Raw genomic sequence first — 27,721 nt, forward strand, 5'->3', positions numbered from 1 at the left:
AATGAGCGTCTCTCTGGCTTGACTGCAGTGATTGGCTGCAAAGCTGGGGATGGCGGCCCCTGATTGGCTGTTGCGATTGGAAGTGGTGATTGGCTGCCTGATTGGGCTCAGATGATTCTGTGACTGTTACGGATTGGAGCATGAGCACGCGTCTGACGCAGTGGGTATTCACCCAGGAAAGCTCATGCTCCAGAACGTCTGTTAGTCGATAAGGTGCCACAGGCCGCTTTGCTGCTCTTTGACGGGTCTCTGTGCCGAGCCGCGGTTGGCTACCCGGTCTGATATTGGGAGGCGGCGATTGGCTCCTTGAGGCGGCTTCACTCACGTGATCAGTTTCCGTGCTGTTATCCCAGGGGGTGGGGGAGGGGTCTGCCGCTGTGCACGATAATTGGTGTGTGAGAACGAGACTGTGCGTGTCACGTCACTTCCCCTTCGGGCGAAGCGAGCCAGGTGTGTGCGGAGGGGGCTTCCCTGAGCCAGGCCGCGAGTGGGTGAGTCCAGCAACCCCCAACTGTCTGCCTGGTCCTAGGAACCCCCCCGCCCTCAGCGCCCATCCCTGGCGTCCCGCCTCGTGCCCGCCGTTACCCCCCCAACTGCTCCGCCCACCCTGCGAGCTCCCGGGAGCGGCCGCCCCGCCTCAGCCGGGCTCTGCCCACTCTGGCCCCAGCAATGGCCTTGCCGCCGCCGCCGACCCCGTCTTCGGGACATGCGGCCTGTGGCTAGCTCCAGCCTGGGGCTCCCAGCCTCCCCCCCCCCCCTGTTAGTTCACTCACCGTCCCCCCAGGCACGGATTAAGTGCCCCCCCTCCCCCGCAGCTCCTGCGGCCCGGATCCCCTGCAGAGAAGGAGACTGTCCGTGTGGCCACAGCACTCGGGAGGGGGGGGGGGGGTCAGAGCGACGCAGTGCCCGTTGCTACAGAGGTGCCAGATCCTAGCCGTGCGGCTTGCTCACCTGTGTGTTAATTGGGAAGACCACCGTGGAGAAGGGCGTGCGCTGCACGTGCCTTCCTCGCCAGCATTCACTCTAACAACCGGAGAACAGATTGGGCTAAAATGCCCGAAATGTTAACTGCACCGCCAGTGAGCTCCATTGAGGAGTCTCAGGATTAGAATGGCAGGAGTAATGCAGGTTCTGATTCACGTGTATTGCTTTTTTCCTGAGCACTTTAAACTCGTGGCTGAAGCGGGGGGGGGGGGAATAACTGGTCCACTAGAGGGCACCAAACACTGATTGTAGGGGGCGGGGACACCATACCTGGAGAACGGGGATGCTTGCTGAAGCCTGTCTGTGGTAACCAATCAAATTGTTGTGTGACACAGCCGTCTCCAGGGCTGTGCCTTTCGATACACAGCACTCTGAGGGTACGTCTACACTACGGGATTATTCCGAATTTGCATAAACCGGTTTTGTAAAACAGAATTTATAAAATCGGGTGGAGCGCGGCCATACTAAGCACATTAAATCGGTGGTGTGCGTCCATGGTCCGTGGCTAGCGTCGATTTCTGGAGCGTTGCACTGTGGGTAGCTATTCCCTAGCTATCCCATAGTTCTTGGAACTTCGGGTTGAGATCCCAGTGCCTGATGGGGCAAAAATCATTGTCGCGGGTGGTTCTGGGTAAATGTCGTCAGTCACTCCTTCGTCTGGGAAAGCAACGGCAGACAAGCATTTTGTGCCTTTTTCCCCTGGATTGCCCTGGCAGATGCCATAGCATGGCAGTCATGGAGCTTGTTTTGCCGTTTGTGACTCTCACCGTATGTGTACTAGATGCCGCTCACAGAGGCGATTCAGCAGCGCTACACAGAAGCATGCTTTTGCTTTTGCATGACAGCAGAGATGGTTACTAGCCATATTGCACCATCCAAACCCTTCCATAAATTGGAACTGAGGATGATCATGGCTACCAGTCCTTTTGTACCATTTGCTGCTAGTGCCCCTGGCCGATCAGCCAGAAGATTGGTTACTAGCCATATTGCACCTTCCATCGTTTTGTACCATTAGCTGCTGTCATAAGTGCCCTGGCCGATCAGCCAGGTGGGAATGACTCCTGAGTCAATCCCTCCTTTGGTATCTAAAAATAGAATCAGTGCTGCCTAATATAGGCAAGTGTACTAGAGAACCACCGTATCATAGAGCACAGCTGCTCTGTGTCAGAGCCTGCAGAAATTATGATCTGTATGCTATTCACAGGGGTGCTCCTGTAACAACCCCACCTGTTGATTCCGTTCTTCCCCAGCCTTTCTTGGCTACCGTAGCATTGTCCCCACTTGTGTGATGAATTAATAAAGAATGCAGGAATAAGACACACTGACTTGTTAGTGAGAAATGAGTGGAAGGCAGCCTCCAGCTGCTATGATAGTCCAGACAGGACATTAAGCAGTGTGTAGGAGAGAAGCCCAGCATCCCACTGCTAGTCCAGGGCAACTGAATCTTTTCTTTACACATGAAGGGTGGGGCTGATGGAGCTCAGCCCCTGTTGCTATGATGAGGATGGTTACCAGCCATATTGCACCATCCATCCACCAGAAAAATTAGGGCCAATAGGCTGATGATGAGGATGGATTTCCAGCTTTTGTACGATCAGCTTATGCTGATGATGAGGATGGATTTCCATCATATTGTACAAGGATGTTGGTGTTGAGTGCTGCACTATCGCGTCTATCTGCAGCATTCAGTAAAGATAGGGTGACATGTAAAAGAGTCAGAGGATTGTTTTACCTTTCGCTTCTGGGGGTGGGTGGGGGGTGGGTGAGTAGATTGCCAAGCTATGCCCTGACGACACTGTGTTTGACCCTAGAAGCATTTGGAGCTCAGCCAAGAATGCAAATAATTTTCGGAGGCTGCAGGAACTGTGGGATAGCTTCAGTCCTCCAGTCCATGCGCATCCATTTGATTCTTTGGCTGTCACGCTGCAGTGCGCTGAGTCCCTGCTATGGCGTCTGTCTGGAGATTTTTAAAAAGGATTCTGAATTTCATCTTCTGGCGCTGATAGAACGGATTTGCCTGCCCTTACAGCGATCACATCCGCATGGTCCATGCGGGAGCTCTTTTTATTTTGATTTGGACTGCATCGCCACCCGTGCTGATCGGAGCTCCACGCTGGGCAAACAGGAAATATTCAAAAGTTCGCGGGCTTTTCCTGTTTACCTGACCACTGCATCCAAGTTCAGATTGCGGTCCAGAGCGGTCACTGGTGCACTGTGTAATCCGATATGTTAATACTTTAAAGAGCCATTAAAATCGATATAAGGTGCCTCCTAGTGCCAGGCCTGAGACAAAAATGATATTCAGGTAATAGCAACTAAAGCTAACTCTGTCTCTCATGCGTCTGACGAAGTGGGTATTCACCCACAAAAGGTTACGCTCCAGTACGTCTGTTAGTCTGTAAGATGCCACAGGATTCTATGTTGCTTTTTACAGATCCAGACTAACACGGCTGCCCCTCTGATATTGATTGGATGTTTTTTCTATATAAACTGCACTTGAGGAGTTAACAAAACCTGTAAAATACAAATGTTACACCCCACCTCTGATCCTGTCCTGGTTTCAGAATGTGCATTTGTGTTTATTTCCTAGCTGACTGAAAATGCATAGATAACAGGGTGTTTTGACTGCATGGTGCCAATTCTTCCAACTTCTCTGCATGAAACTCCTATTGATTTATATCTGAATTTCATATTTGGAGTAGTTACAAGATCAGACTCATTCTTTGTCAACTTTTGAATTTATTCCATGTCCAAACTTATTTACTTGGTACTGTTGTGTGGTTCTGTAGCTCTCGTGTGTTTGTTCTTGAAATCAAGACTGTTATGCAGTTTTGGTAGCACTTACGGAACATAATGTGTGTACAGTCAAATCTTTCTCCGGTGCATTAATGCTATGGCTAATATCTGTCCTCTCATTTGATATCCCAATGTATTTTGTCTTTCTGTGTCTATTTTCTAAACTTTAAACTCTCTGGGGCTGGGACCATCTTGCTATCTGCACAGCACTGGACATGTTGTCTATGCATACAAAAACTAAGTTAACAAGTCCTGTAACTTGAATATTACAACTGTGCTTGTTCCAAATCTTGATTTACTTTTCCAAAATGGTAAATACGCTCTGCATGATCTGGCCAAGGCCAGAGGAGGTGTCATCAATTAGTTAGATACTTTGCCTTAAATATTTACAAAATAGATATTCTTTTGAAATATTTTAATATAGCTATAACTACAAATGCTGTCCTTGAAGTCATACACACATGCATACCAGAAGGAGCTATAGGCTGATGCTGTGGATAATGTAGGACCTGGGAATTCAGTTCCCATTGAAATTTATTAAAAACAGTATCAGAGGGGTAGCCGTGTTAGTCTGGTTCTGGAGAAGCAGCAAAACGTCTGTTAGTCTATAAGGTGCCACAGGATTCTTTGCTGCTTTTATTAAAAACATTTTCTCAAAGTTGTAAGTTTTTGGGGGGAGGGGTGTGGCTAGTGTATCTTGAAAAGGGCTGTATAGATTTGGATAGTACAATGACAGTGAATCTTGCATAGAGAAGTTTTATGGCCTCTCCTGATGCAGTTGTAAAGCTCTGTGTAGTCCTTTTAAAGAAGCTTAATTTCTACATCCCGCACTGCTCAAAAGTAGCTTGTCTGTGACTTGATTTGAAGGCATAAGATGAGATGGTTCTACCCTTCTGTGGAGCAGAATACCCTTGGATATTCCTTTTGATTTTAATTAGACTATTTAAGGTGTGAAGGATATTGCTCATTGTGAGCAATCGTGCCTAAACATTGCCATTATCAATAGTTTGCTTAAAAATTGCACCTTTGGAGCTCATTGGGGATACCTAAATGGTTGAATGCACAAATGATTGTCAGTTATATGAACACTTCAGTTTCAGAAATTCACGCTCTATTCTTCATTCTAAGAACTTTAACAATCTGAAGAACTATACATCATCTTAAATAAGGCCCTTAAACAAAGCCCTCCACTTCTATTTGACAGCTTTGGAACCACCTCTTTCATATTGATTAGTAGAAGATATTTCTACTCTGTAGTAACCCACAGCTGAGACAAATTGATAATTCAGTGAAGAAAACTAGAAGAACTTGGGTTTTTAATTAAAACTGTAAAGAGTATAAGGTGCTAGCTCTTTTTTTTTATCAAATATATTTTAGAGTAGATAAAAGTTTGTGCCCCCAACTATATTGAAATTTTAATTTGGAATTTTACCGTTGTCTGGGTCAAAAGCAGGTGTTCATGGTGCCATATGATTAAAAGGCTCTTTTTTTCTCTATGCCAGTATACTGAGAAGGTTGCTTTACAAAAGCAACATTAAATTCCAAGTGTTGCCCTGTTGGATTAAAAATGTTTATCATGATGAAACATTTTAAAGAGATGCTTCAAGCTTGTTTTTTGAACTTAATTTGATTTCATGATAAAAGTAGTTTGAGGGACTTCATCTATATGAGTCCTTCTGATAACTCTTTAGTTTTACAATCACATTTTCCTATTCTTAAACAAGCTGTTGCTGTCAAATACATAAGAAATATTTCTGTAAATAGACTGTCTCACAAAAATAATTGAGTGCTCTGCAGTTTCAGAATTGAAGTCTTGTGGTATAGATTCTTATATTTTTAAAAAAACCCGCATAGCAAGAAGCATATATGAATGGCTAAATGACCCTTTGAGAAAACAGCAGCTTTGAGAGTAAAGTGCGCCTGAGCAAAAATGTATATATTCAAACCAGATGACCTGCATTTTTTAATTTTGGTGAAACACAAGACTGAAACTGCACGTGCCAAATGTCTGCTCAAAAGAAGGATATTTGAGTTACAGTCCCTTAAAGATAGATTTATCACAGAGGTGCCTTCTGTGATTTAACTATAGCAGGGGTGGGCAAACTACGGCGCGCAAGCGCGCCGCGCGGCTTGGCCCTGCTCCGGCCAGGGCGCTGTGTTGGTTGCTGGACCACCTGGCTCCCGGAAGCCGTGGCATGGCCCGAACTCCTCAACCCCAGCCCCACCCCAGAGCCTACACCCCCTTCTGCACCCCAACCCCAATTTTGTGCGCATTCATGTCCCGCCATACCATTTCTATTCCCCGATTTGGCCCTCAGGCCAAAAAGTTTGCCCACTCCTGAACTATAGAGTACAGTGGTAATTCTGCAGAGAAAATTAAGACTAGTTAGGAAACTATTTAGCTCCTCATACTACTATCAAATCCACATGGGCAGACCTGTGCCTCATTGAAGTTAGTGGTGCACTTTGCTGGTCTGCACTGTTGGATCAAAATGCAGAATTATGGTCTTCATTCTCAATTGAAAGGACAACCTAGTGATATGCTGAGTGCCTCTTGAGTGCCCAGCATCCACCTGTCCCCTGATCGTTGAAGTTCAACACAATAATGCAACACCATCATGCAGGTGTCTCAGGTTTTTAACCCCATATTGTGACTCCAGCTTAAATACAAAGAGTTGAGAACAATTATGCTTTAAAGCTAGGGTGAAGCATAGTTACAATACCACTTCAAACAGTACAGTATTTTGTAGTACTCATTTGAAAAACTATTAAACGTTTCTCTTTAAAACATCTTCAAATAGCCTTTTGTCTTCTTTTTGACAAGGAGCAGTAAATAATATACTGAGGTTAACCGGGATACAGACTACTCTAGCTTTTTTTAAAAATATATATTTTTTTTAAGAAAAAGAAGTTAAAATTTCATAAATGAGAATCTCATCAGATCATTCTGTGTTTCTCTTTTCAGGTGACGCTGTGAACACATGAATGGCAGGAGAAGACTGTTAGCTGCCTCTGTAATTTCTGTCCAAAACTCCAGCTTTGTGTATCCTTCTTGTCAAAACTGCTTTTCTAAGCTGATACTAAATTCTAATAGGTAGGTCCAGGTTGGGGCATTGCTAATTGTTAATTTGGAAAGCACCTGGCACACTTCAGGTGCTATATACATAAGTGGTTTGTAAAAAGTTGTTTTAAAACTATTATGTTAGTGCCTGGGAACTCTGGTCATGGACCAGGATCTGATTGTTCTTAGCCCCATACAAAAACAGTCCTTGCCCCAAAGAGTTTACAAATGTAATTATAAGATGACACAGCAGGGGAGACAAAAGACAGAAGGGGAGCACAATGAGAAAATTCTCATGATCATCAATGACAGTGGTCTCCGCACACTAGCAGCTTAACTGTTGTCAAGTTTTTTGTATGCATTATGGCAATGGAGAGTTTTGGGGGGGGATTTGAAAGAGGCAGAATATGGTGCACTGAGCACATAATACGTTTACTTTTCCATAGGTTCCTTGGAGTCTAGATTCACTAGTTTCTGCTTTCTTATGCCAGTAGGAACTATGGGTTCAATCATGCATCTATAGACACTTTCTACTGGATGTCTTAACTTCAGTTTAACATGACTAAAACTGAGCTGGTTTCTTGAACTTCATGAACCCTTTTGACTTTCCTCATTCTGTGACTGTAGACAACCCCATCCTTCCTCTCATAACATGAGGTCCTCCTGTGTGATTTCTCCTCCTCACCATATATCCAGACAGTGCCCAAATTTTGCCCTTTCCTACTCCACAGCATTTGGCAATCACACAGTACCATTGTTCTGTAAAATCAAGAAACTCCCACAAATGTGTGGAACATCCAGACTCCTGTGCTGCCAGACTGGGCACTGAGACTCTGAAACACATGAAAACAATGAATTCCGTAAATACTAAATCGACACATCCAGCTTTATGAAGCTCGTTATCTCCATAGTGTCAGATATTGAAGAGAAGATAGATATTGGAGGTTTCTAACGTCTGAGGGGGTTTTGTTATCTTTTTGATTTATCCAAAGCTCTAGATACTAGAGTAAATAAAAAAAAAATCCAAAATACAAAAACTGCTGTGCTAGGAATTTCAGAGTGAAGTCAGTCATCCCGCAACCCCCCCCCCCCCCCAAAAAAAACCACATTAAAGTAACCCCAACACACACACACACCAGTAGCGTATATTAAGCTTATGTTTACTAAATGTGTAAAAGAGCTTCACTGAAGTTCATGGGACTTTGCATGATCACAGGAATCTGCCTTTGTTGAGCTTATTGCAGGATTGGGGCCATAAAGAGCAAAGAATAAGGAAAAAAAAACTCTCAATTTTTGATTTGGTACAAGGTGTATGATGCTGGTAGTATTTATTGATGGATAGAAATTCTTACTACACCATCAATTAACAACATGTGCTCATTTTTCCTATTGTCTTACCAGGTTTAACTGTCTAAAATGTGGCTGCACGGGTGAAGCTAAGGATGCAAACTACAGGTATAAGCTGTCCCTAAAAGTTGCTGGCACTAGTGATTTATTTGACATTACCGTGTTTGGAAGCACCTTAGAGCCATTCTTTGGGGTCACGGCAGGAAGTCTGCAGAGGTAAAGGATGCGGTTTTTTTTTTGTTTTTTTTTTTAAATTATATAGCTGCCTCCCCAACCTCAGCCTAACAGAATCTGGAGAGGGGTGCGTGGGGATAGAGGGAGTATGGCTATATTTGTGGCTTTTAATATTTGTGGCTACGTTTCGTGGTTCTAAATATTTTCTTAGACCTGTTTGCCAACTTGATATCTGAGCAGTATTCCTCAGTAAGCTGATAAAAATTGGATCTGGGTAGATGGTGATTTATTTGTAAGGGAGAACTCAGGAAAATATCCACTTGTTACAAGCATGTATTTGGCACCTATCGCCATATTATCTGGACACTTTAAAACACTTGAGTTGAGATATTAAAGATCTTCCTAAGAGACCAAATCCCATGAATCCTACTGCCTGCAACTTAATCCATCTACTAGGAAACTAGGTATTAACATTTGAGAAGATCTTGTCAAAGAGGTGCATCTCACAGTTTCATTTCACGAACAGTTTATTGGTATGACAGCTGTACAAGTGTTGCCAAAGTGTAGGAGAGAGACCTGAAGGATCTCTATCAAAGGTAGGTATTATCTGCCCTTTGTGAGGTTCACATTGCATTTAGAGTTTTGGTCCCTTATGTCCCTTTGTCATTAGTGATCATTCCTGGTCTGATGGCAAGTTGCTAAATAACAGCTTTCTTCAGGTTTTTAGACACTTCTGCATCATTTAGATGCCTCACTAGGGGCATATCTCTCTTGCACTACCTTGTGTTTTGGACATGGAGGTAAACAATGTCTTGTAGCTCTTCACTGAAGTGGCCAGGTTTGCATTTAGCAAGGAGTGAATTCCCAGGCTTGCTACTGAGAACTCAACCACCAGCCCTACAAGGTTCACCCTTTGGCCATAAAAAATCCTGCCCACAAAAATCTTATAGTGGGATTTGACTTGAATGAGAATTTTATGCATGTGATCAGTAGGAGCAGAGTTGGACCTAAGCCAAGCATTTCTGAAAACACCACCTTAATAGCTCCCTTAGGTAGGGAATACGTTCCCACCCATCTGATTTGTATTATCTTTTGCTAACTTCCTAATAACATACTTACAATTTGTTCGTCAGCTTCAAGACTCATGTGACCTCTTCCTCTCTCAAATTTCACACACAAGTTGTGGTGGCAACCTGCTTTGTCTTACGTTCTGAATGGTTAGGAAAATAGTCTTGCTTTTTATCCCAATCTGGCACCTGTTACTCCTGGGGGAATTGTGGACTACTGTGTGTGCGCATAATTAACAAGCCCCACAGATTTCTAATTTTTTGTGCAGAAAAAAGGTTCTGCTGAAATGTTGCTGCCATTCTGCCTTTTGCCCATGAGAGGGCACTGTGGCGCAAGAACAGCAGCAGCTCCCTGCAGAAAATAAGTTCAGCAATTCCAACTTTTGCCCGCCAGAGTGTGCTGTGGCAATAGAACAAAGCTACAGCTCCTGGCCAGCAAGGGAAGAGAGAGAGCTGCCTTCTTTGCAGAGCTTGTCAGGCCAGGTCAGGAGACAGGGGCTATGGGAAGACAGACAGCATGGGGTATTGGTGGGGAGTCAGACAGGGGCTCATAAGGGCTAGTGGAGTACAGACTGAGGTAGGGGCTGAATGGGAGTGGAGGCACAGAGCCATAGCGGGGAGGGAGGTGTAGACACACATGGGGACAGGGGAGTGGCTGGGTGGGGACAGAGACACACATGGGGACAAGGGAGACTGGGACAGGGGAGTGGCTGGGTGAGGGCACAGAGACACATGGGGGCAGGGGAAGATGTGCCTGACTGAATGGGAGAGGCTAGGGGTCAGCCAGGGTCTGCATGGGGAAGCTCCCTAACAATCCCTTCCCACCCCCAAAAAATCTGTTCCATACTTTTCCCACCCATACCCAACAACCCTCCAAGTTCACACCCAGGCTCCTTCCCAGCAATTTACTTCCCTCTCCCTCAGCTCCTCTGTTACCTCTGACTCCCCCCAAACCTTTGCACTGCTTCTGAGGGGTATAGGGAAAATGGTTCTGTACTGTAGTTTAAATGAATTATTACTCAGAGTTCTGTATTAATATGCCTAGTAAGGAATCTATTTGTCAAAAACAATTTCCTGAATCTTTTTTTGTTGTCTGTATTGTTACAGACATACTTGCTGACGGGTATTTTGAAATAAATGGCCAAAAATAATTGAAATTGGTGTGATTATATTGTGGTGTTTTGAAAAATAAGTCTGTAAAAATTCAGCATCTTTTAAAATATATTGTGTGCAGAATTTTTAAATTTTTGGCACATAATTCCACCAGGAATAACCTGTCCATCAGGCAGGCACCATCATTAGAGTAATATGTGGTACCATCTTTTTACTAACTGACATTCTCATGCTTCAATTCCATGTTTTCTAGTTCCTTTATCAGCAGTAGATTATATGAATAGGGAGTGTATAGTGTCTCAAGGCTTGTCTACACTCTCAGTGCCGCAATGACACTTATTACGCCAACGGGAGACCTTCTCCCATTGGCGTAGGTCAGGGGTTCTCAAACTGGGGGTTGGGACCTCCAGGGGCTCACAGTGTTATTACATGGGGGGGGTCGTGAGCTGTCAGCCTCCACCCAAACCCTGCTTTGCATCCAGTATTTATAATGGCGTTAAATATATAAAAGTGTTCTTAATGTGTAGAGGGGGTCACTCTCAGAGGCTTGCTATGTGAAAGGGGTCACCAGTACAAAAGTTTGAGAACTACTGGCGTAGGTACTCCACCTCCCCAAGAGGCGATGATTATGTTGACAGGAGAAGCGCTCCCGTCAACATAGCACTGTCTATACTAGGGGTTAAGTTGGTATAACTATATCACTTAGGGGTGTGGATTTTACACTGACAAGTTTGTAGCATAGACCAGGGCTCAGTCTGTGTGCACACGTGCTTCTGTACATTTTTATTACTTTGTAGCAGAAGAATGTATCATTAATACTTTGTTTTAAAAAAATCCACCCAGTGTGGTGTGAATTTATTGCTATATTTCAAGCTTGGTGCTAGCTTTAATTTTTGGCCTTGTCTACAATAGAACATTGTACTGCTTTTACTATGTTGTTATACCTGAAATGGCAGAAACCCCCCCCCCTTTAGTGTGGACAAAGTTATATTGGTATAAGTGTGCTTAATACCGGTATAGCTATTCCCATACCAGAAGGGGAACAAGTTACTCTGGTATGTCACCTTTATACCAGTATAACTGCATCCACACTGTGGGTGGTACCAGTCTAACTATCAATAAAAGCACACCCTTAACAGAAATACTTATACTACTATAAAAATTGTGTACAGGCCAGTCCTAAAGCAAATTATGTAGTTGTCTGATTCTGCTTTCTCCATTATTTCCCTACTTGATATTTTTTTTCCGGTTGTATGTTTCCTTCTCTTCTAAATAATCTGGAAATGACAGATAGTTAAGTTGATTCTCTGCAGATCACTGCTAACTTCCTACTCAGATTTCATCTTTTCATTCTGTATGTAGCTCAAAAACCTAACCCAATACCCCATCTTTAGTGTGGGTGCCCTAATCATTACAATTTAAATACTACGTAAAGCTTTCTCTGCCCCATGCCAATACTTAACATTTAGCTTTCTTCATTCAAGGTATATTCAAGATTTTAACCAAGTATCAGGAGAGCTGGACAGAGATGCATCTCCCCGTGTGTTAATTCAAGCAGTCAAAACTTGTTTCATTGGGAGAAGATTTATATTTGGAGTGAAGGTAACTTTCCACATTTGATCCATTAGCTTCCAGTTGAATCATGCAAATTTTACTAAGCAGTCTTGAGAGTCTAATGTATCGTGGTCCCACACTGACAGTAGCAGAGCAGCATGTATGATGTCTTCTGGGGACTGAAATATCCAGCAAAGGTGGCAGTGGGGCTAGGCCATAAGATGAGGAATCAGACCTGTGTGCCACTCTCAGTTCTGCTACTAACTTCCCATGTAATTGAGTAAGGCCCAGATTCGCAAAGGTACTTAGCAGCCTAAACCCTAGATTTAGGCATCTATGTTAGGCACTACTGCCATCCACAAATCCTGCACTCAGCTGCTGTCTGTAGGACCTTAGGCCACTTGGCACCTACATTTTCAGGGTGAAGGTTCCTTTGACACCTACATTTCTGCCTCTGGCCACATGCATTGTTGCCTCCCTCTAGACATTCAGATGTCTATCTCTCGCCTAAGCCCCGGTACAATCCACGAACTGGGAGAACGATCTTGCCTGTGGGGTCTGATGCAATTGGCATGCTCAGAGCAAGCCTACCAAATCAGGCCCCATTCAAAACTTGCTGGGAGGTACCCACCATTGTAACTCTTAGTCTCTTGGCTAGAGCACTCACCCAGGATGTAGGAGACCCAGGTTCAATTCAATTCCTGCCTAATGGGGAGAAAGGATTTGAACAGAGGTCTCCCACACCTCTCAGGAGAGTGCGGTAACCACTTGGCCATGGGATATGTGTCTCTGTCTCTCCTGATGAAGCCAGTCCACTTTGAATAAATATCTTAGTCATGGGAGATGGGAGACCTCAAGTCCAGTCTCCTGGCTCCAAAGTGGGTGCCCTAACCCCTGGATTATAGTGTAACTTTCTCTCTCTCTCCCCAAATGTCTCGTTTGTTTGGGGTTTTTTTTTTGTTTTTTGTTTAACATTCAGATACTGCAAGATAAAAAGTGGTAAACAGATTATTATAATTGCTACAGTTTAGCACCTGCACTCACAGATCTTTATGCATTTGAGTGTTAGAGATCTCCACAGGTCCGAAGACACTACTAGAAATCGATAGCTCAATGGAAACCTCCGAGGTGTTGGTTATATTTTTATTTTGAACTTTCATTTTAAATCTTTGTAATCTCAGGTTTTGTTAATCTAGACTGAAATGTCTGGACTAAATCCTGAGAGATACTGGTTAGCTCCCACTCCCACAGATGTGCTGGGAATTCTATGTGACCTGTGTGTTTCTAGTGCACCTATCTCCCTGGTATCTGAATACTGGAAGTTGGGAGAGCAGCTTTATGTGACAGCAGCTATTCACTAAGGTTCCAGTTATTCTGCCCTTATATATGTGAGTACTCTTTGTGCACCTGAACAGTCCTTTTGATGGGAGTGAGGATTGCAAGGATTACTCAGATGATTAATGAGTGTCTGACTGGGTATAGTTGTGTACACAACTATACACGCTCCCAGCTCAAAACACCAGTATTAAACTCTGCAGCAGGTGTAGGCAACCTATGGCATGCATGCCAAATGCAGCACACAAGCTGATTTTCAGTGGCGCTCACTGCTTTAAATAAAGCTTCTTAAACATTTAAAAAACCTTATTTATTTTACATACAATAGTTTAGTTATATATTAGACTTCTAGAAAAAGACCTTCTAAAAATGTTAAAATGTATTACTGTCACGCGAAACCTTAAATTAGAGTGAATACATGAAGACTCGGCACACCACTTCTGAAAGGTTGCCGACCCCTGCTCTGCAGTGTTAAAACTAAGACTCAAATACAAAGGGATTACCCTAGCCTATAATTATCTACATGGGGAACAAACATTTAATAATGGACTCTTCAGTCTACGAAGCAGCACAAATTCGGCCTGGAAATAGGCATGTATTTTTAACAGTGAGAGTAATGAACCATTGGAACAACTTACCAAGAGTCATGGTGGATTCTCCATCACTGACAATCCAAGATTAGATGTTTTTCTAAAATACCTGCTCTAGGAATTATTTTGAGGAAGTTCTCAGGCCTGTGCTATTGAGGCGGTCAGACTAAATGATCATAATGGTCCCTTCTGGCCTTGGAATCTGTGAATCATTCTGCAGTCTTTACTTTCCACCAATACATACATACATACACATACTACTCTCTTCTAAACCATATCTCCTCCCTCTCAATTGTGGTATTAAACACCACAAGCAGAACTGCAGAGTCTGTGGGTTTTCTGACACAAAGTACTTTCAGGTAGCTATAATTTGGGCAGTTGCTCAGCTGTGGCATTGCATTTCCTCTAGACACTACAGGTGTTTTAATCACTCCATGAGCTACATGCTTTATGCCTTTCTTTTTCCAAGGATGCCTCTAAATTTGAACCTGCAGTTTACATCCAGTGCGTGATAAACGGGGGTGCAAATAGAGCTCCAGGTGAGGTGCCTCTGATAATCTGGCCATTAAGCTCCAGCACTATCTAGACCTAACTGAAGGGGTCAAGGTAATATTCTTCTCCCATCCATGCCCCTGGGTATCAGGGTGCCCAGCTTTGAACATTGCTCAGTATGTCATAGTTCAAAGGAAGGTATCTGCTGTCTGGTGGCCATCTAGTCAGTTATGCAGTACGTCCCTCCTCACAAGATGGCCTTCTCTAGTGAAGTATTTTTTCTTCTACCCGAGTGTTGTCTCTTCCCCTCAGAATTCCTACTGAGTTTTCGCCAAGCACTCTGAAAATTCATTCTATCATTGCCACGAAGGCCTTCTGGGTGGGATGTCCTTTATAGCCTTCAGTAGCGCTCCTTTGCCAGGGTGCGCTGCTGTGAGACAGCAGGGTTTTCTCTCTTTCCCAAAGACCCTGATGAAAAGAGAGAGTCTTTAAAATGAACTGTGGACTGAACTTGTTTGGACCTTTCTTGCTCTCAGACCCCATAAAATTTTCCTCTGTATCCAGACAAATCGTTACACTAATAAACGTAATGAATTCTTTTGCAGAGTTCTGAAAATCATGATGGAGGGCACTCTGTTTCTGACAGCATTTTGCCAAACGGCTCCAGAATTAATAGACTTACAAGAGATCTTACAGCCTGCCAGATCTTCCTGCCAAACACTGCTGCTGCCGGCTTTACTGTTATCAGCTACTTCCATCGGCTCCTGCAATCTGCTAATTTCAGGAGCAGTCACAGTAGCTCACAGCGACCCGATTGTCCTTTCATTGCAGTAGATCAGCCTAGCAGTGAGCTCAGCAGCTTGTGTAGCTCTGGCAGCAACTCATGTTTTGTTCAGTCAAGTGGCCGAGAGAGTTTTTCAGTACCCTGGCAGCAGTCCTTTGGCCTGACTTCTTCATCCGTTGAGTGGGTAACAACAGAAGATTTTTCATCTTTAGAACTGGGCAAGGCTGCCGGTGAACAGTGTGAACTACAGGAGAGGGGTTTCTCTGCAGAACTATGCAGCTTAAGTCCCAGCAACCAAACCATTCAAGATTTGCAGCTCTGTAACTCTATGAATGAGAGAAATGAACAGGAAGATCGTGAATTGAGTTCACTATCCAGTAGGTCAGACACAATCACTGCGACTGAAAAACTAGAGAGCTGCGCTCATTTAAAGAGAGAATGGTCACCTGACAGGAACAGCTCTAGGTTGTTACAAAGCCCGTTGGATTTGGGGGTAAAATACTCTCGCCTAGAGATTATCAGCAGACATGATTACTGTCAAGAGAAATCTTGGAACTCATTGCTTTGCCAGAGAAAAGATGATTCATTTTGCTTCTCAGCAGTATCTCCTAATCATGGAAGTGCAACTGGAACTTCTCAGGATGACCCTATGATTTGGGACGAGCTGCCGTTCTCTGAAAGTCTAAATGATTTCATAGCCAGAATTGAAAACAGGAGCACCATATCCCCAGTAGGTCTCAATGCTCATAAATGTTCCCTTCGTGAAAGAAACGAGTTGGATGAAAATCATAGCAAAACATCTTGTAGGCAAGGCATTGTACATACTGCCTGCAAATCAACCACCACAACAGGGAAGTTCCCACAACGAACAGAGCATGTGAATACTTGCAAAGAGCATATTCTCTCCTGCCATCAATCACACCTCACTCCTGTAAATGGCCAATGTGAGCCTACAAGTACTAAGGGAGGCAGAGAGTCTGACTTTATACCTGACCCATCTCTGCTAGTGCTGTCGCAGTCCTCAGCAGTTAGAGCAACTTGTGTTCTTTCAGCGGGCAGTTTTCTACAATCTGAGAAAGCAAATGTTAATATTTCAAACAATGCCCATTCTTTCACCAACCTTCAGTGTACTATGAAAGATGCAGAAATCTCATATTTACAAAGGAGAGAGAGACCCGCCCGTTTACGTTCTCTGTATGATGGCTGTGTAGCTGATTGGGAAAATAAAGACAATTGTAGTTATCCACCAAACCTAAGAACAGATCTTACAAGCTCTCGGGAACTGGGCTGTGATTCAGCAGCTCCCTACAAAGCTAAAAATACATGTAAGAGAGAATTAGAACCATTAACTAAATTGCAAGAAAATACTGTTAGAGCTATAAACCAGAATGACGTGCTACAGAACAACCCCAATCACTCCAAAAGCAGCTACAATGCTTCTGCTGACCTCTTTGAGGCTAGTGCCAGAGAGATAGAAACCATGGTAGAATTTTCAAACAAGTCTCACAACTCTTCAGCACAGGAAGATGTTTCGACTGAAAAGTACACAGCATCTGAATTAGTGTGTAGTCCATTAGATGTTGGCTGCAGCTATTTGGAGTGCAGATCCTCACTTAGTTTACCACCTCCTTTTGGTAAACACAGTACACCCATAAGTTATTCACTTTATGATTCAGAACTTGATCTGGTAGATACCCAGAACTTTGTTCCTTACTCACAGTCAACTCCTGTTGTAAGATCTCTTCAAAAATTCAGATCCCAGAGGGGGAGAGAATCAGTTCTCCCTAAATTGACATCTAAAAGTCCTACTAAAATCCGCTGCAAATCTAAACAGTCTAGGCCATCTTTTAAAAATACTTTATTAAGACAACTTACCAGCAAGTTCCCGAAACACAAAAGATCAAGTAACACAGCCATCAATAAATCTGTTCCACAGCAGTCGTTTATCAACAGCGAGGTGCCAGAGAATGATTCTAAAGAATGGATCCCTCCATCAGCAACAAAATTGTTACAGCCAGCTGCATTTTCTAATTTAAAAACAGTTGGATTGCAAGCCAGGAGCCCAGCTATCTGCAAACCCATTGACAAAAAGACTATTTCTGAAAACAAAGCCAGCAGTGGAAAGTCAAGAACTGATACATGTTTAAGAAGCAGAAAATTAAAGCCTATGAATAGAGCTGGAATTCCAACAACTCCTATACCTGCAAACGCTGCTAAGGCCTTGCTTCTAAAAGATGCAGTCTCTGGAACTTGTGCCTGCTCAGAAACCCAGAAGAGCCATTCATGTGCAACTTACTTAGTGGGTGGACTGGATGAGGCAGTTAGCTGGTCTCCTGAACTGTTTACAGAAAAATACTATTTCTAAGTATGTGGCTTTTGGAAAACCTCATTTTGTTTAATTTTTGGAAGTGTGCCAGCATTGCCGGAGAAGGAAAAGGGACATTTTAAAAAAGTTTAATTATTCATATGTCTCTCAGCATCTGGCTCGTTTAAGATGAATTATACCTAGCTCCAAAGCCTTTTGTCCTGCACAGAGGTTGGGGAACACAGAACCCTGCTGTCACATTGTTTTATTGTGGATGAAATGACTAAGCTAAAAAAAGTGAAATAAAAGTTTAACATTAATAGGCTATGCAACCTTACTTTTCAAGCCTATTCAAGCAAAGGCTTGTCTAGCCAATAATTGTATCTTCCCCCGAGAGAGAGCCCTAGGAATGCACCGTTCTCCTGCTTTGTTCAAAACACAGGCCCTGGATTCTGCTTTCAGTGAAATCCTTTTGTGGAAGGCTGACTTTGCTGTTTTAGGACCTGTTAGGAAATAAGTCACAGGAGGGAATAAATTCCATTCTAAAACATTAGGTACTGTGACTGGAACTAGGCATCAGATGACCTGTATTCAGTTCCATCTCTGCTACCCATTTAGCTTTGTCTTTTTGAGGGAGGTCATTATGATATTTCTAATGCACCTGTCTTGGCACCAGGAACTGTATCCAGCCCACTCAGAGGAGTCAGTAGGAGACTTCTCATTATTTCAGGGGCTAGTGGAATGGGCTCCAAGCCATCCACTCTCTCTGGGCCTTAGATTTTTCAATCTGCAAAAGAAAACTCAGCCACTGAGAGCTACTTGAAAGCAGTGTGTAAATGCAGATCTTTTCCTGTTCCAAATCTGCCTGAACAGCAGCTTTCCTTTATTTTCAGCATGGAAATTCCACCTGCCCTATGGAGCTCTGAAAATCTCTCCCTCATTTTCTCTACCCCACCTCATGGCTCCCACAGTGTAACCACTCATCTCCTACCCAAAGACTTGGAAGCCTCTCACTGTTTCTCTGTATTTGGCGAGAAGGGTCACTCAGTTAGCAGGAGGTGCTTCCTCCCTCTTAGGAGCTGACCGTATTGGCACTGCAGTGTTTCCAAAAGCCAAAACAGAAAAGTCATTAGTGGACACATACCAAGGCTCCCTAATATCCCCCAAACAAATGCACTTTAAAAAAAACTTTTCAGTTGTGCTCCGTGATGTACAACGTGAGGACCTCACACTCATTCACTGTCTGATCTTCAGCAGCCTATGAGGCAGAGCAGAGTCATTCTCCATCTGTATGTGCAGGTAGTGAGAGACATAGGTTCAGTGACTTGCCAGAAGTCTGTAACAGACAGACATAGAACCCAGACTACCTCAGTCCCAGAGCAGAATCTTAACCACAGACAGACCATCTTTCCTCTCGACCTTCTACTACTCACTGTGGCACTCTGACACTGAACAAGAGTTCTTCCCACTTCTGGGGATCCTACACCACTAGGTGGTGAAGGGAAAGGGCTGGGCCACCTTAAGGGGCCTGCAGGGATGTTCTGCCAGCCCTATCCCATCTGTGGATCCTAGACGGAGGTATGAGAGGAAGAAAACACATAGGCTCAGCTACACCATAAAGCACAAAATAGAATTAAAAAAAATACTTAATTGTTTTTTTCTGTTCACTTAAGTTCTTTACCTACTTGAACAGTGCCACCTAAAAACTGGGGATCTTCATCATCACAGGCTCTGGGCAGCTGTCCCAAGAGTCCAAACAGCTGCCTCATGAGTAAGCATCTAGTGATCCTCCACACTGCATAAGTGTAATCTCTGCCTCTCATGCTGTATGCACGAGACAGAATTATGCAAAACAGCCAGTGAGTGGAACACACCAATAACGTGAGCAGGTACATAGATGAAAAAGCCATAGATGGTGTACCCCTGCAGCAGAGAACAGTGCCTTTCCCTGTGGGACAGATGCAGCAGCCTAGAGGGCTTGCAGCACTTGGGGCAGGGATGGAAGGGGAAGGGACATGCTGCAGTTGAGGTGCCAGAAGGTGGCAGGGTAGTGTGGATGCTTTGTGCTGGTTCAGTCATGCTAGTGCAATTCTCATCTGCAGATGAGGGTGCGATACTGAGTTTTGGCTGTCTGCACTTGTGCCCATGTCTATTCACACTGAGCTGCCTCACAAGTTGTTTGGCATATTTGATTGTCCTATTTGCTAGCTGGCATCTACCCATCATCAGCCACTCAGTGCAGTTGGGTGTGACCATCAGGCTTGGGTGCCTAGAAATACATATTAGCATGGCTATTGTATGTAGAAGATAGACCCACACTTACTGTAAGACAAGTATCCAGCTGGCACAGAAATAAACAGTTCAGCTTCAGAGACCTCTCCATTCCAGTTGTAGTGTTCTTACATGATGTTCATTATGGGAAAACATCTACATAAGGATACAATGTCCATGCTAGTTCAGAACAGTAGCCAAAGACCAGGATCTGCACGAATGGGGAGCTGTGATGCAAATATACATTACAGACCAGACCATCCCATTTCACAGCTACAATGCAATTGATGACAGCAGGTTTTTGCCTTTCTTAATAGATGAAAATTTAGCCCTTATGTCCTGTAAGGTCTTGCTTTGCAGCAGCTGAGCTGTGGAATCCAAAGCCACGGAAGTGTGAGATTTTGCCACCTATTGGCACCAAGTCTTAGGAATGGCTACTTGCAACACATCTGCTGGATGGCAGAACTTGCAAGGTAGGGCCTAATCTTCCATGGTGTTTAGCTAAATGCTAAACAGGTGAGGGTAACAATGCAGAGCCCAACAGCAAAAAGCTTAAATTAATATATTGCACACAAGTGCAAAGCACAGTTAAAGCAAGTACTTGCCCTAAACCCTCCACCCTTTGCACTTGCATGCAAACCATTCATTTATAAAGAAACTCCCTAGCACCTCTTCTGTAGAGATCTCAGAGTGCCTCATGTTAATGAATTAACCTGAGAGCCCTTCAGGGAGCAGAGGGGAGGGGAAAGATTGATTGGTTTTATTCTTATGACCCAATCATGGTGGTTTCTAGTGCCTGCCTCACTTGGTCCCTTTTTCCCCCCCTGTTTGGTGATCCCCAGCACATTAGACCCTGGTCATGCTGGGCTATTTGCGCTTGGCTAAAAGGGATCATCCTGGAGAATAGCTGGGGTGGGGGTGGGCAGTTGTGCTGCACATCCACCCCAAACCCGCAGCCCCTCCTTTTAAACGCCAAACCCAACCAGCATTGGTTGCTATGGGAAAGAAGGGCTCTGCAGTTTGAAACCATTCCCACATGTTATGAACAGGGAAGAAGCCAACCCTGCGTACCCTTTGGCTTACCATGACTGGCTGGAAACCGAATTCTATTGCCAAGGCGTGTGTGATGTGTCACCATACCGACAGGGGCTCAATATAAAAGGCAAAATGTGACCTTGTACCTAAAACACATCTGCTGTGAATTGCTTGATTCACTGTGAAAGAAAGTGTCTCCCTTTTGTTCTCAGAAATGTATCTTAAATTCTACTCTCCCTTTTTCCCCCCCTGCAGCTGCAAATGTTTCTGTGCTCCCTGTATCAATGCCATCCTTGAGGTTATTGCAGATTAGAAGGTGAAAAAAAGGAGCTCATGCAGTCCTCCCACGCTGATAGGGCACAGCTGAATGCATGGAGGCATTCAGTGGCAGAGGGCAGGAAAGCATACAGTGCGCATGATCGGAACATGGAGGAGGAGATGCTGAGGCTAATGGGGGAGCAAATGGACATGATGAGGTGTCTGGTGGAGCTGCAGGAAGGGAAACTAGAGTACAGAACCCCACTGCATCCATCGTGTAACCGCCTGCCCTCCTCACCAAGTTCCATATCCTCCTTACCCAGAAGCCCAAGAATGCATGGGAGGGACCCTCAAGGCACCCAGCTACTCAACTCCAGGGGATAGCCCAAGCACCAGAAAGCTGTCATTCAAACAGCATTGATTTGTAGTATGGCTACAATAAGCAATGTGGCCTTGTCCTTCCCTCCTCCCCCACCCCACCCGGACTACCTTTTACTAGTCAGGATTGTCCCCAGGGGGGAGATTAGCTTACAGGGAAGTACATTTGCCAAAGTGGGAGCTTTGCATCAAGGACAAACACACACAACTGTCACACCATAGCCTGGTAAGTCATGAAACTTTTTCAAAGCCTCTCTGATGTGCAGTGCACCGCACTGTGCTCTTTTAATTGCCCTGGTGTCTGGCTGTTCAAAATTGGCCACCAGGCAATTTGCCTCAACCTCCCACCCCGCCATAAACATCTCTCCCTTACTCTCACAGATATATGGAGCACACAACAAACAGCAATAACAATGGGAATATTGCTTTCACTGAAGTCTAACCTACTCAGCAAACAGCACCAGCGCCCTTTTAAATGTCCAAAGGCACATTCTACCACCATTCTGCATTTGCTCAGCCTATAGCTGAACTGCCCCTTACCGCTGCTAAGGCTGCCTGTGTACGGCTTCTGAGCCATGGGAGCAAGGGGTAGGCTGGGTCCCCAAGGATAACTTGGCATTTCAACTTTCCCAGCGGTAATTTTCTGGTCTGGAAAGAAAGTCCCTTCTTGCAGCTTTTCACACCGCCTGGAGTTCTGAAAGATATGGGCATCATGCACCTTTCCCAACCATCCCACATTGATGGTGAAACAGCCAGTGCTTGCAACACCATTGGGAAGTACCCCTTGCAGTTTATGTGCTGGTCTGGTGCCAAGATAGACGGCATGCATATCCCTATCGCCCCACCACAGTTAGGGAACCCCATTGCAACAAAGCCATCCACTATGATGTGCACATTTCCAAGAGTCACTACCCTTGTTAGCAGAAGGTTATCAATTGCCTTTGGCTACTTGGATCACGGCAGCCCACACGGTAAATTTGCCCACTCTGAATTGATTCCTGAGTGACTGGTAGCAGTCAGGCATTGCAAGCTTCCACAGGCTCTCGCTAATTGCTTCGCAACTGTCAGAGCAGGTCTCATCTTGGTATTCCTGCACGTCAGGGCGGGGGAAAGCAAGTCACAAAATTCCATGAAAGTGACCTTACACATGTGAAAGTTTCGCAGTCACTGGGAATCATCCCATACCTGCCACCCTGTGGTCCCACCAATCTGTGCTTGTTGGCCAGGCCCAGAATCAGCAGTCCCCTGTATCAACATGCCCCAGTGCTGCCAGGATATCCCAATTGCCACATTCCATGCTTTCAGAAACGTGTGTGTTTGTAGGTTTGGTCACAAAACAGGTTGTACAGTAGTTGGCAGAGCAAGGGGATATTAGTCCTCTTGCAAAATGGAAGCTCTTTTGTGCAGCCAGTGCATTCTGTACTAGTGTAGCCAAGTCAGCATGTGAGAAGCTATCTTTGAATGATGAAATGTTAAAGATAGCAGCATTTATGAACATTGATATTAAGGAAGACTGCACTTTTGAACAGGTTGAGCACCTTGTTGGTAGAGACCAGCACAGATTCAATCTCTCTCCACCTGAGATAGAGAAGCTGCAAGAGAAGGTTGTTGATTACCAGTTGGTGCAGAAATCAGATCCCCCTCAAGGTGTACGGGATGAGGCAGCAGTACAAACTGACACAGATAACACTACTGTGCAATACAGGATGGACACTGCGTGGGCATATTTTAGCAATGTCAAAAGCCCTAGTGGTCTTCTGAAGTTTCCTTTACTGACCAGGAGTGCTAGGTTTGTCTTAGTTTTACCCCGCTCAAATGCAGAAGAGGACCTGGGGATTACAGTAAACGAGAAGCTGGATATGAATCAACAGTGTGCCCTTGTTGCCAAGAAGGCTAACCATATATTGGGCTGCATTAATAAGAGCATTGTCAGCAAATTGAGGGAAGTGATTATTCCCCTCTATTCAGAACTGGTGAGGCCACATCTGGAGTATTGTATCCAGTTTTGGGCCCCCACTACAAAGGATGTGGACAAATTGGAGACAGTCCAGTGGAGGACAATGAAAATGATTAGGGGGTTGGGGCACATGACTTATGAGGAAAGGCTGAGGGAACCGGGCTTATCTAGTCTGCAAAAGATAAAAGAGGGGGGATTTGATAGCAGCCTTCAACTACCTGAAGGGGGTTTCCAAAGAGGATGGAGCTCAGCTGTTCTCAGTGGTGGCAGATGCCGGAACAAGGAGCAATGGTCTCAAGTTGCAGTGGGGGAGGTCTAGGTTGGATATTAGGAAAAACTATTTCACTAGGAGGGTGGTGAAGCACTGGAATGGGTTACCTAGGGAGGTGGTGGAATCTCCATCCTTAGAGGTTTTTAAGGCCTAGCTTGATAAAGCCCTGGCTGGGATGATTTAGTTCGGGTTGGTCCTGTTTTGAGCAGGGGATTGGACTAGATGACCTCCTGAGGTCTCTTCCAATCCTAATCTTCTATGATTCTAAGAGAGAATGTTTAGTCTTGTTCAAAAAAATAAAACCATTTAAACCAAACCTTGGTCTAGACGGGACACAGTTCTCTGTTATCCAAGTGACCTTGCAAATCCTTAGCCATGTTTCAAGTTATAAAAATAGGAAAGGGGGCCAACATGGCAATACAGCAAAGCATATGAATAAAATGTGAAACCAAATTAGATATTAAAAAACAATGTGGAATCTGAATCCTTTATATATGGTTTGTTAGATTCAAATTAATTTAATTATTTTACATTCATTTAATGTATTGTTTGGTTGTGTTTTATTTTAATTGTTTAATTTTAATTACTTTATTTTTTTATTTTGGAATCTGATTCTTTTGGTTTGCTGTAATTGTAATATGAGCAATAATATAGAAACCAAATAATATTTGTATTGTAAAGTGTTTTTCAAATGGATGATCACTACGACAAGGTGATATGCAAAATAAACACTGTAGTGATAAAAAGGGTTTTGTTAGGTTTATGTAAAAACAGTTAATTTTTGACTATTTCTCTTGTTCTGTCCACTAAACCAAGGGTTATTAACCCTGGTCTTCAAGGACTCTCCAACCATCCAGGTGGTTGTTCCAACCCACAATTAATTTTTTTAATTAAAATCTACTGGTTTGAATTAGGACATAGGAAATGCTATGTAATATTAAGCAGTGTACATTTTAAAACAAACTATTAATGCTGGTTGGATTAAAAACCTGGACTAGGACCAAAGATGAGTGTCTGTGAATTAAGCAATAACCTAACACACCACATGGAAAGTCTCACTCTTAGGGACTGTAAATCTCACTCTTAAGGACAGCCAACCTTTGGCATCTCTGCAACTTCATTTTATCAATTTTGATTAATCAAACTAAGCAACCATTTAAAACCATTTATTTACATACAGATACATGTGTAAGCAATTTTTCACCAAGTACAAAAATTAAGTTACAAATAAACCGTGGAGCTTTACACGGTCATTCGTCCTGTCACACAAAAGACATTCATTCCGTCCACTGTTCTTACTCAACACATTTTAGCGGTCTTGGCAACAGAAACTTGAATACCATAGAAAAGCCAAATACTTGTGGTAGTTTATGATTCGCGTTTGGCAATTTGATAATAGTATCTTTCCTTTTCAGAATAGGACATTCTCTTCCTTTGAGTTTTAGGGGGAAGTCTTAGAAAACGATGCATTTTCTATGATGAAATGGCTAAATAAGTATTTCACTATTTGTGCCTGATCAACAACCAATGCATCATCCTCTCGTCATTGTGGCTGTGAGATTCAGACATTGAAACAAGAGGGTCTCACCTAAAATTCTGTATATTGTGCTAAGTCTATGATCAGTGGAAAAACCCAGATGCCACACAGCAGTTATTTACAGAGCCATTTAGATTAGAAAAAAAATATTTCCGCCTGGGAAATTCCTTCAATATTATTGGCATGGACACCTTCAGCAAAATGTTGCTATTTGCTTTTAAAAGGCTTTTTAAGCACAAGTTGAACTGTAGCAGATGGTACTTGGTTCATGCTTAAAAATTATCTACTTTAATTTTGATTTAATACTGATCAGAACGGATGATAGTTTGGTTCTTTTAAAAAAAAAACAACCCTATGATCTTACTTAAAAAAAACACTTTTTATAGTAGACTATAGACACTTTAGAAGAAACAAGCTTATGCAAAAACTATAGACCCCTAAAATCTGAACTTGAAACATGTAAAGTACAAACAACAACATGCTGGTTAGGCAATATTACAAAGGGAAACAATCAGACTCAAAATATTAATGAATTCAAATATTAGCAGCAAAAGCTTTTCCTCACAGATTAAATGAAGTAGGAAAGCCTCAGTCTACAATTTCAGAGGTGATCTGTGATGCAAAATAAGACTGAAGCATAAATGAAAGAGGAGCAAAAAGGGTGTTTCTGCAGATTGACAGGAATGACTGGAGCTGCTCCAGTTGAAGTTTTTCTTTGTCAATAGCTGTGAAAAATGAAATAGTAACATCTGTAATGCAACTTACTGTGCTAAAAATCCATGGCATGCATTTAAATATTTCTGGTTTCATGATCAGAGATATGTGTGTGGTTCAAAATGAATATTAAGATTCATGCCTTCTGGCTGACCTTATCAGATGACATCTTTCTGCCCCAAAATGTTGAAGAAAAATGAAATCTTAGTAAACTCTGACTGTTTGCTAAGAAGGCCAATTATAAGGAAAAGAGAAGACAGAGGGGACATGATAGCAGTTTTCAGGTATCTAAAAGGATGTCATAAGGAGGAGAGAGAAAACTTGTTAATCTTAGCCTCTAAGGATAGAACAAGAAGCAATGGGCTTAAACTGCAGCAAGAGAGGTTTAGGTTGGACATTAGGAAAAAGTTCCTAACTGTCAGGGTGATTAAACACTGGAATAAATTGCCTAGGGAGGTTGTGGAATCCCCATCTCTGGAAATATTTAAGAGTAGGTTAGATAAATGTCTATCCGGGATGGTCTAGACAGTATTTGGCCCTGCCATGAGGGCAGGGGACTGCACTCGATGACCTCTCGAGGTCCCTTCCAGTCCTAGAATCTATGAAAAAGGAATCTCTGTGAAATATTCTGCAAGTGTAGAGCAATGGGTGATGCATGAGTTCACTAAGTCCACACACACACACATACCCCTTTAAACAACAATAAGTTTAGCTGTCACTCTATTGAAATGCACACAAAAAAAAACCAACACATTTCCCCCTCAAAAGCTCTCCTGTTGTGGAAACCAAATTTTATTTATTTATTAAATCTATTGCCAACAGTATCTCATTGGACTTTAAACATATTCTTAACATTGCAGAAATAATGGCACAAATGCCAACTCCACAGGTGTTTGCCAATCTCTCATTGAGAAGTTTATGGAAACTATTACATCTACATATTAATGATTCATCCCACTGTGCAAAATAAACCCTCGAAAGCTTGAGTAGATTATGAAGGCTCACAGACACACACACACAGCCATTTCTACATTACGAATCACTGATTTCTATCTTTGCAAACGACTGTCTGCAGCCAGGACATCAGCCTGCAGCCATTTTTACCAATGCTAAATAAATTCAATAGCCATTAGCCACTAAACCCAGAATTGCAGGAGCCAATTGCAAAGGGTACAGCAAGAGCTGTTTTCCCAGCAGTGAATAGCATAGGCAGCCCAAGGGATTTAAAGAGTCACTTCAGGTATTCTACAGCATAGACTCGATGGTGTCTTCAGAGACCGTGGAGTCGCAGTTTAGTAGGCTCCAAAGTGCTCCTTCCAGCATTGTTTAATGGCCACATTGTTCTTGAGGGTTGGGCCTTTGGAGCGTGGCCCATATATAGTTTTTGTTGCTTGCAGGGGCAGCTCTAGTAATTTCGCCACCCCAAGCAGGGCGGCACACTGCGGGGGGCGCTCTGCCGGTCGCCGGTCCTGCGGCTCCGGTGGACCTCCCGCAGACGTGCCTGCAGAGGGTCCGCTGGTCCGGCGGCTCCAGTGTACCTCCCGCAGGCATGCCTGCGGATGCTCCACCAAAGCTGTGGGACACATTTAAACATAATTAATCCAATTACTGCAAACACAGCTTCTCTGAGTAAGGTTAAGATATTGCATTTGTAGTATTTCCATTGTGCTTTCCTTCAGCGGCCCTGGTTGCTTGAAA

General features: G+C 43.6%; 1 protein-coding gene across 6 annotated transcripts; it reads left to right on the forward strand.

Annotated features, from left to right (window-relative positions):
- Positions 1–130: 130 nt before the first annotated feature.
- On the forward strand, positions 131–20,304 carry DDIAS (DNA damage induced apoptosis suppressor). 6 transcript variants are annotated; one of them, XM_039535804.1, is made up of 6 exons: positions 1,232–1,360; positions 3,273–3,289; positions 6,746–6,874; positions 8,243–8,404; positions 12,027–12,144; positions 15,119–20,304. In XM_039535804.1, exons 3-6 carry the CDS (start codon positions 6,762–6,764, stop codon positions 17,660–17,662), a joined length of 2,937 nt encoding a protein of 978 aa, XP_039391738.1. In that variant the 5' UTR covers positions 1,232–1,360; positions 3,273–3,289; positions 6,746–6,761; the 3' UTR covers positions 17,663–20,304. The 6 variants fall into 6 exon arrangements, with proteins under 6 accessions (XP_039391766.1, XP_039391757.1, XP_039391728.1 ...); XM_039535832.1 differs by lacking the exons at positions 1,232–1,360; positions 3,273–3,289 and adding an exon at positions 131–213; XM_039535823.1 differs by lacking the exons at positions 1,232–1,360; positions 3,273–3,289 and adding an exon at positions 199–325.
- The last annotated feature ends 7,417 nt before the right edge of the window (positions 20,305–27,721 follow it).

Source organism: Mauremys reevesii, linkage group 1 (genome assembly GCF_016161935.1).
Source record: "Mauremys reevesii isolate NIE-2019 linkage group 1, ASM1616193v1, whole genome shotgun sequence".
NCBI lineage: Eukaryota > Metazoa > Chordata > Testudines > Geoemydidae > Mauremys > Mauremys reevesii.